Source organism: Plectropomus leopardus, chromosome 17 (genome assembly GCF_008729295.1).
Source record: "Plectropomus leopardus isolate mb chromosome 17, YSFRI_Pleo_2.0, whole genome shotgun sequence".
NCBI lineage: Eukaryota > Metazoa > Chordata > Actinopteri > Perciformes > Serranidae > Plectropomus > Plectropomus leopardus.
Window position 1 is genome coordinate 29,771,181 of NC_056479.1, and position 9,742 is coordinate 29,780,922.

General features: G+C 45.9%; 1 protein-coding gene across 1 annotated transcript; it reads right to left on the reverse strand.

Moving 5' to 3' along the window:
- Positions 1-622: 622 nt before the first annotated feature.
- On the reverse strand, positions 623-9,018 carry si:dkeyp-113d7.1 (uncharacterized protein LOC407709 homolog). The gene is made up of 3 exons (XM_042505313.1): positions 8,880-9,018; positions 5,978-6,654; positions 623-4,612 (listed from the first exon to the last, which is right to left on the reverse strand). The coding sequence occupies exons 2-3, from the start codon at positions 6,407-6,409 to the stop codon at positions 3,488-3,490; spliced, it is 1,557 nt and encodes a 518-aa protein (XP_042361247.1). The 5' UTR covers positions 6,410-6,654; positions 8,880-9,018; the 3' UTR covers positions 623-3,487.
- Positions 9,019-9,742: the final 724 nt, after the last annotated feature.

Sequence of the window (9,742 nt, forward strand, 5' to 3'; positions counted from 1 at the left end):
TATGAACCTGGAAATTTCTCTTTAAATTTACAAAAATAAACAGAGGTCTGTGTCACCAAGAAGTGAACATTTCTGGAAACGTGACCGTCACCCTGCAGCGTACAGGACAAGTCTACACCACTGATACTCAACTGACGGCTCACAGGCCAAATCTGGCCCCTGACAGGGCCCCGGGTGACCCTCCAACCATTTTCTAATTTACAATCAAGTGATTGACACTGTAAATTGTTTTTGTTCTTTTAGTATCCATAAGGTGCCAGAATACATAAAAGGGTCCTCGCTAAGACCCTTATGTCCTAAAATCCTAGAAATGTCCTAAAATTGTAGAAATGTCCTGAATTCCTAGAAACATCCTAAAATTAACGTAAACATTAAATAAACGTCTTAAATTAGAGAAACATCCTTAAATTGTAAACATTTTCTAAAATCCTAAAAATGTCCTACAGTCCCTGAAACTGCAGTCTCGGGAACATGCGTGGGGCTGCTGCGTCTGGCCCGGGTCTACACTGCGGCGTGGAGCGCTGATTCGAGCATAAATCCGTAAAGTGTAAATCTGGCAAAGAATGTGAAGAAAAGAACAAAAAGAGAAAAAATACAAAAAAAAGAGAACCAGAGGCTGACGTGTCATTAGTTTCTTTAATAATTCTTTTTCCAGTACAAGATGCTGCATCACTTTCTCTTTTTTCGCCTTTTTTTTTTTTTTTTTTTGAGTTTTAATAAATTTTATTAGGAATGACATAATCAATAAAGATTTGTACACAGTGAGCGATCTGGACTGGGGGGGGGTGCTGGGTTCCTTTGTGCTGATGTTTTTGGTCCGTTTGGATCCCAACGATACTGAAAACTGAGTTTAAACTGGAACCATTTTCATTCTGCTACAAAAACCCAAAGGAATGTTAAAATCAGCAGATCATCGCCGTCACTGCGGCACGTCCTGATCAATCAATACTGGTCCAATAAAAAAATATCAAAATGATACAGTAACAGAGTGTACTGTGTACCTGCAAGTACCCACACCTGTAAGTAAAATACTAGTAAACTGGCAGCGAGTACTCGAAAAGTGAGTACTCGCACACGGTTGGCAAAAGATTGAAATGTACTGTAAGTACTTTTACTGCTGTCAACACGTACTGAGGACTCCGAACCAGAACCCCGTTTACCAAAAGTATCAGAAATAATCTTTAGGTAGTCTGACGAACGGTACCTTCAAATCAGACCTTTTATTATGAGCGCTGGTGTTTCTGTCACATGACGCAAAACAAGTGATGACGTCTAAAATTGGAAAATAAAACTAAACACACAGATCAATAATTGATTGGACTGCGGTGAGCCGGAGGCGGCTGTGCTTCTCTTGATTTGTTGTGTCAAAGTAAACAAGCGTTACTCTGGATTGCGTCCGTGAATCTCTTTTGGCAAAAACAAATGAACTGATGTTTTCAGTCATGAACACAAAGATCACAGGAACGTTTTTTAAGGCTGAATGTGTTTTTTTAAAGACTCAGTCACTTTAAATTTGTCTACTCGAGGTAATAAATAAACAGTAAAATAATACAAGGGATTTTGTATTTTTCCAAGTTTTAAAGCAGCTTTTTGGTCCCTGTGGTGCCGCTCCTCGGTGTGGACAGTTTTGGGCTGCCGCTTTTTATAGAAATGGATCTATTCTGAAGAAGAGCAGGAGAGAGGAAATTTATGATAATATACGATTTGATTTTGGGGTGAACCGTCCCTTAAAAGACTAAATATATGGAGGAGTAATATTTAATTGTTAGATATTTTACAAAAAAATTAGAAAAATAGAAAATAATGGAAGGTAGTTTTGAAAATATTAATTTTGTAAAATAAAATGATACGATCATCACAGTTTGAGGGTTTTTCTTGATTAAAATGAGGCGGAGGTGGTTCGTCCTGAGCACAGAGACAGGCGACGCATTTTAGGAGCTCTAATCATTACAGGATTTAAAAAATGAAAATTATGGATTTATTTTGGAGAAACTGTTCCCTGGACAATCAGCGGTGTTTCTGAACCCCAGATGATAAAACTGTATTAATCATCGCTTGTGTTGCTCTCAGTAATATTTGTTTTTTAAAGTGTACTTTAAAGATTGATTAATGTTTGAGAACGTGACCACAAATACTGATGTTCTGAATATTTTTTAAAACCATTTGATTATGTTTGAAAATGTTATTTACACAAATGCAGATGTTTGTGAAGCATTTAAAAATGATATTCAAGTTATCCCCTCTCACACACCTCTATAAGACGGCCTATTCTTTCTGTTTTTGAATTTATTTTGATTATTTGTCGTCGGCTCGTGGTGCCGTCGAACTAAAACTGTTAAAGTGCAGAAGTTCTTGTTCACAGCTCGAGGTGTATTTCTGTCAGATTTGGATCAATAAACTGTGATATCAGCTGATAAACAGACGTCGGGAAGTGACGAGTTCATTCTGATATCGTGAAACGTCTCGGATGATATCTGGGTCAAACTTTTGGGAAAAAAGGGTATTTGTATTCAGATTGATTTGATAAACAGTTTTCACATCAGTCTGAAGACGATGAGTCACGTGTTGGAGCCGGAAACAGCCTGAAGATCAGAGCTGCGACCGACGGAAACCGACGAGCCCGAAATCATGAAAACACGTCAGAGTTTTACCCAGACAGAAAACGTTAACTTCAACTGATTACTGAACGACTTCAGGTACACAACAGTCCTGTTATTCTGTACTCCCTCTGAAGTACTTGCTCTTAAGCACTCACTTTTAAGTACTCGCTCTGCAGTACTCTTTCTACAGTGCTTTCTTTGAAGTACTTGCTCTGCAGTATTTGCTCTTAAGTACTCACTTTGACGTACTCGCTCTGAAGTACTAGCTCTGCAGTACTCACTTTGATGTACTCAGTGGGAAGTATTTTCTTTGAAGTACTCCCTTTGACATATTGGCTCTGAAGTACTCGCTCTGCAGTACTTAATCTGAAGTACTGTTTTAGCAGTATGTGCTTTAGCCTGTGAACTGGTGATACTGGTGGGTGAACGGGGTCCTGGTCCAGTAGCTGCTGGTCTGGTTCAGTAAGAAAAAACTAAACGAAGTACTCAAACTTGGTCACTGAAGGATTTGTGCTTGTGTTTCAGTAAGTACTCCACAATAAGTCCTGGGACTTGGTCCTCACGGCGGTTCAAAGATTATCTACAAGCCCTCGCTGTCACACTGTCCAAAGAGACAGACAGAGACAGACACACACACACACACACACACACACACACACACACACACACACACACACACACCACACACACACACACACACACACACACGGACACTTGCATAAGAGCAAATGAGTCAGAGTCGCCCTGCCCACAGATAAAATGCAAAAGAGCACAAAAGGTATGAAAATGTAAGAAAATTCATAAGGAAAAAAATTTATATATAGTATTTATAAAAAAGAGGAATAATACTTTGTTTTTCCGAGAGGTTAAAGGGTGTGGAGGTTCTTTTAGCTACTGTCGCTGCCCACCGTGCTGCTGCTGCTGCTGCTGCTGCTGCTGCTGCTCGCCGTGTCCACGCGCTCCCGTTTGTGGATCTGCTCGTGTGCTTTGAGGTGACCCGACTGGCTGAAAGTCTTCCCGCAGTGCGGGCAGGCGTACGGACGCTCCCCCGTGTGGATCTGCTGGTGAGCCTTCAGGTGGCCGAGGCGGCCGAAGCTCTTCCCGCACTGCGTGCAGCCGAACGGTCGCTCGCCCGAGTGGATCTTCTCGTGGGTTTTTAGCACGCCCGAGTTGCTGAAAGTCTTGCCGCACTGCGAGCAGGTGAAGGGCTTCTCGCCCGTGTGGATCTGCACGTGGTTGCGGTAGCTGGTCTCCTTGGTGAAGCTCTTGCCGCAGTGCTGGCAGCAGTACGGCCTCTCGCCCGTGTGGCTCAGCTGATGCGCCTTCAGCTCCTTCGACTGGCCGAAGCTCTTGCCGCAGGTGACGCAGATGAACGGGCGCTCGCCGGTGTGCAGCCGCTGGTGCGAGCGCAGGTCGTCGGCCTTGGTGAAGCCTTTGGGGCAGTGAGCGCACACGTACGGCTTCTGGCCTGTGTGGATCAGCTGGTGACGCTTGAGGTTGCCCGCCTGGCCGAAGCTCTTGCCGCACTGCGAGCAGGTGTAGGGCCGCTCGCCGGTGTGGATGCGCTGGTGCGTCTTCAGGTTTCCCAGCGTGCTGAAGTTCTTGCCGCACTGCGTGCAGGAGAAAGGCTTCTCCCCCTGCATGTTGCGAGGTTTCCTCACCGTCGGGCTCTGGGTTTTGGTCGTGACCAGACTTGCTCCTCCTCCACCCTGCCCGGCCGCCGCCACCTCCGCCGTCTTCCCCTGCTCGGCCGGCTGCAGCTCGTACAGCGCCCCCCCTCCGAACTCAGGGTCCAGTTTGCCCATGCCGTCCATGAGCAGGGCGTCGGGCCGCAGCTTGTTGAGCTCGGTGCGCAGCTCGGCCATGTGGATGGACTCCAGGCCGTTGTGCTGCAGGTGGCTGGACATGGTGTTGGACTCTGGGTACTCGCACTTCAGGGAGCTCAGCTCGGTGTAGTAACACTGCAGATCCACGTGGTGGTCTGACTTGATGTACTCCAGAGTGTCCGTCACCTGCAGCACACAAACACGCAGCGTCACGCACACAGAACGCTCAGAGAGACTCCGAAAACACACCGAACTACACAAAAACACATCTACACTGCAAACATCAACAGCAGTGATACTCGACTTACCGTCCACGGGCCGAATCTGGCCCCCCAATCATTTTCTAACTGACAATAAAAATAAAGTGATTGATATCAGGAACTGTTTTTGTACTTTTGCCTCCATAAGGTGTCAAAATAGAGCTTGTTGATCAAAAAAGGGCCAGTGGAGGATCCCCCACACCCCCGACAGAGGTCCTAGATAAGACACTAATGTCCTAAAATCATAGAAATTGCCACTGACACATTTTAAAATCACATCATTTTTAGCTTTTTTTGTTTTTAACCTTTTTTTTTTTAGCTTAGTTTCAAATTATTTTCTTGTAGCTTTTTTTAAAAAAGATTTCTTTCTAACTTTTCAGCCAGTGTTTTTATAGGTGCTACATACATAAAGTTAATGATTATCATAATCATTATCGTTGTTCTCTGTGATAGTGCCGACATTGTTTGGCGTTTCCAGATGTTGTGATGCTGCTGCCCCCTCCTGGTGTAACTCAACAAAACAGCTCATCAAAAATCAACTCCAGACGGCCTAAAATCACTTCATCAGGTTCAACATGATCGTACACAGATTTGTGTTGATGTAGAGATGATGTGAGACGTTGTCCTGAAACTGTAAACAGAGACAACAGAGACGGGGGACATGTCTCTGCAGGCTAACCTGGGAGCTAATGTCTGCTAAAAACACTGAAACTTGCATCACAACAGTTTATAAAAGCTGCCGTGAAATCAGACATTTCATGCCACAACAATCACAAATTAACCCACGAAATCCTGAAGGGGCTGATTAAAGGAACAATTCACCCAAAAACAGGATGAACTGTGTGCCGTCCCCAGCTGTAGAGACTCTCTGTGGACCCACGTGTCTCTGTTCACTGGTGTCTTCCTGAATTTTTGCAAGCTTTATTACCGCCTCTCCTTCAGGTTCTGTTGGAGTCGGTTATTTTTCGGGTGCTTCGCTCTCTTTGATGCAGTTCAACAGAAAACACTTTGTGGCCCCAGAGAGTCTCCGCAGGTGAAAACTCCAGTTCATCTGTTTGTGCGTGAACTGTTCAGGATGGATCAGCTGACGGACGCACGCTCTGCTTTTTGGAGGGATGTGTTCACAGACTGGAGGTCTAATACAACGCGGGCCAAATCTGGCCCCTGATAGGGCCCCAGGAGGCCCCCCACTCATTTTCTAATTCACAATAAAAATAAAATGATTGATATCAGGAATTGTTTTTGTCTTTAAGATCTACCGGTGTGCAGGTGTGAGCGTCTCCATGGTTACCTGGGAGATGTAGTCGAACACGGAGCTGGGCTCGTAGTGCGACTTGTAGTCCAGCTCAGTGACGTCGCCGTGCTGGAAATGGCACAGGTGGTGGTCGCCATGGTGACCGTGGTGCTCGGACTTGATGTAGTCGAGGCCGCTGATCTCCATCTTGATCTGGTCCTGGCCCAGCTCGGCGGTGGACAGCGGCTGGATCTCCGACAGGTCCACGGTCCTGATGGGCTCCAGGTCTCCGTCTTCCGGCTCGCTCTTCACACACGGCAGCATCACCAGCGGCTCGGCAATCTCTGCCGCCAGTGAGCCCAGCGTGGGCGTGGGGCAGTCGGGCCCCGTGCCGCAGTCCACCTGCAGAGCGGCGTCCAGAGAAGGCGGAGGGGAGCCGCACTCGGGGGGCAAGCCGAGGCCCAAACACTCAGCCTCTAAGTCCGTCATGGTGAGGGGCGGAGCTAAACCTCCTCACCTGGCACTGGTTCAACACTTCAAGTATCGCTGAGGCCCTTAGCGTCCCTTTTGCTGCTGCCCGTCCTCCCTCCCTCCGATGTCCAATCTACCTGTCCTGAGGGGGGAGGAGCCTGGAGGTAGGGTGCGTGTCCCTGAGAGCGTCTCCTCTGGGAAACCAACAACCGGTCGCGGCGACGTCCTGCTGATGTCACCACCAACACCTGACGGGGACCAGCCTGCAGAGACAGAGGCAGGGTTCACACACTTTAACAATAACTTTCCAGGACATTGAGACAAATTTTAAGGACCAAACATTCTCTGAAAGGACCATCGATACTCCTTATCGGTTCTTTTTCATCACCATAAAACCGCTTTTTTAAACATACTATATTATTAAAAAATTTCAGAACAGGATTAGAACTGAATATAAAAATAAAACGTAGGCACTGGGGCGCCCGGCGGCTCTGTCAGATGAACTTTTTCAGCTCTGGCGAGGTGCTGAAGTTTTTATTTTGGCTTTAGGGGAGGGGTATACTGTACAACTTTACATGGTTATATTTTCTACTTATTAGACTTCCAAGTTTGAAAGAAAACATGAAGGTATGTTTCTGTTAAAACATTTTTGGCATTTTTTTATCATAAATTATTTTGGCAATGTTTTAAGATTTTTTTTTTACCATTTTTTTTTTTTTCAAAAATTGGGGGGCGCAAACCCTCCGCAGTTCCAAAATTATTTCCCCCCCCCCCCCCCAGCTGCTTTTCATTTAATCAAGTATTTATTCATTTCTTACACTGCAGTTCCTTCAAAGTTTGTACTTTAAACTTGTCTTAGGAATGTTTCAGCTTGTTATTTCCTGTTCTTTAATTTTTTTATTAAGTGTGTAATTTTATTTAAATGTCCTTCAGTACTGTGTTTCTTTTGCATTGCTGCTTAAATGTTTTATATGAATAAACTGACCTCGCCTGTGTAGTAGTAGTAGTAGTAGTAGTAGTAGTAGTAGTACTTTCACAGCAGTCAGGTTTTTAATGTATGACCATGGGCATTTCGCAGACCCACGTTTGTAAGTCATGTTTTCTTTAAAAAAACTTTGGGCATTTTTTTACTTTAAATTTTTGGCGATTTTTTTTTTCTACTTCTAAAATGTTTTGGTGATGATGCCTTCCAAGCCCTGCCCCACCCGGTTTATAGAGCATGTTTTCTTTTACACTTTTGGGTGATTTCTTTTTTTTATATTTTAAATGTCTGAGATATCTTTATATAGGCAGGCCAGCATTTTTTTTCTTTTGGCAATTTTCTTTCTTAAATTATTTTTGGTATTTTTTATTCTGTGATACTTTTTGGCGTTTTTTTTAACTTTTAAATGTTTTGATTTTACAAGAAAATCTGCAGGCACGCCAAGTTAAGTTAACTGTGTGTGTATATATATATATATATATATATATATATATATATATATATATATATATAATATATATATATATAGCCAAAATTACCCCGCTCACCACAGCCGGAAACTGTAAAAACAGAAATATTATCAGGTGGTCAAATTCTTGCTGCATTTTCCTGAGTCGCTCAGGGAGACTGCAGGAAAAACATGCAGCTCCTCTGATAAATAAGGAACAGTCCCTTAATGACTGCACTGTGCAGGACGTTTACTTGTACTGGAGTATTTTTTCACAGTACTTTTACTGCAGTGAAGTACCTGGATACTTCTCACGCACACACTCGCGGTGAAGTTTGCAGCTGGATTCAGCTCCGGTAACCGTTAACGACTCTGTGGTCCCCTGAACAAACGGAGGCCGCTGGGTCGGTGCCCGGTACCGGCCGCAGCCTCCGGTGAGCCGCTCGGGGGTCACCTGTGTGCTCGGAGCCTCAGGTAGCCCGCTCGAGCCGCCACGCAGCCTCCGCGCAGACCTGAAAGAATCTGGCGGGTGATTTTCCTCCCGGAGGACGTTAACGGCTCATCCTCCGGTTCCCCGAGCAGCGGGGGGTTCAGGGCCGGTGCCCCCTCCTCTCGGGGGGGAACCTCCGCCTGACAGCGGAGTGAGACGGGTTTGAAGCCGCTCTCCTGGCATACAAAGACAGGGCAGGATGCCATGTCTCGCTAGCTGCGGAGCTAACAGTGGCCATCTTGTTTATCACTCTAGCAGCGCGCTAAGCTAACTAGCCGCCGTTAGCACCGGGCAGAGAGTGAGAGCGCAGCCGGGGAAGAGAGGCGGGCAGCGGGGGGCGGCAGCTGGCTGCGCCGCTGTCTGCTGCTCCGTCCCCGGGCAGCAGGCGCGGTGAGCGGCTGACAGCTCCGACACAAAGAAACCAGCTGTGTGTCCCGAAATCTGTGCGGCGGCGACCCGCATCTGTCACCGAGCGGCGCGACGAGCAGCGCACCGAGCGGCGGCGGAGAAATGCGGCGCGCCGGAGCCCGGAGGCCCGACGCGGACGGCGGGGAGAGCGGTACGTTACCTGCGGGTGGTCCGGTTCATGGCTCCTCGCCTCGGTCACTTGTAGCTAACTCTGCCGGACCCGCCACGTCCACCTCGGCAGAACAGCCCGCCGCCTCGCCTCCTCTCCTCCCCTCTATCACTGACTAATTCCGCTCCCTCCTTCCTCTCCTCCCTCCTTCCTTTTCTCGCTACTCTCCCTCCTTCCCTCCTTCCTTCCTTCTATCCTTCCTGCCTGCCCACTGCTCGCTCGTGCGCATACCCGTTCAGGCGGGTAAGTAGGTAACTAGGCAACGGTGGGGTAGGTGGCAGGGGCGTTTCTAGGATTTGAAGACGATGGGGGCTGACCCCAGACCAACATCTGGGGGGGGGTCTCTTGAAACTTTTGGAGAGGTTTTTAAAAGCTTTTTGACTTGTTTTTCTTAAGGTTTTTTTTTGGTGATTTTTAAAAACTCAGTTTCTCTTTTTTATGCAATTTTTTTCCCCCCTTAAAACATTTTTTTGGTGATGTATAAAAACCTTTGGTAATTTTTATAAAAAACTTTTTAGCATTTTATTTCCCCCTGTCCTGTCAAATTTTTATTTTTTTTAACTTTAAACTTTTTTTTCGTGTTTTTTTTTTTCTTAGAAAAAAAAAGGCCTTTTTTATTTTATTTTTTATTTTAAATTTTTGGGCGTTTTCCCCAAACTTTTGGCGGTTTTGCTTTTATGTCTGTTAAAATTCTGGGATTTGGGGATATTTCTTGGATTTCAAGTACAGATTTTAGGACATTTCTAACATTTTTAGGACATTTCTAGTATTTTAGCAGGTTTCTGGGATGGCCAGCGGGGCGGGACACACCACAACGATGAGGGCAACGGATTCACAATGGCTGACGATCAGCT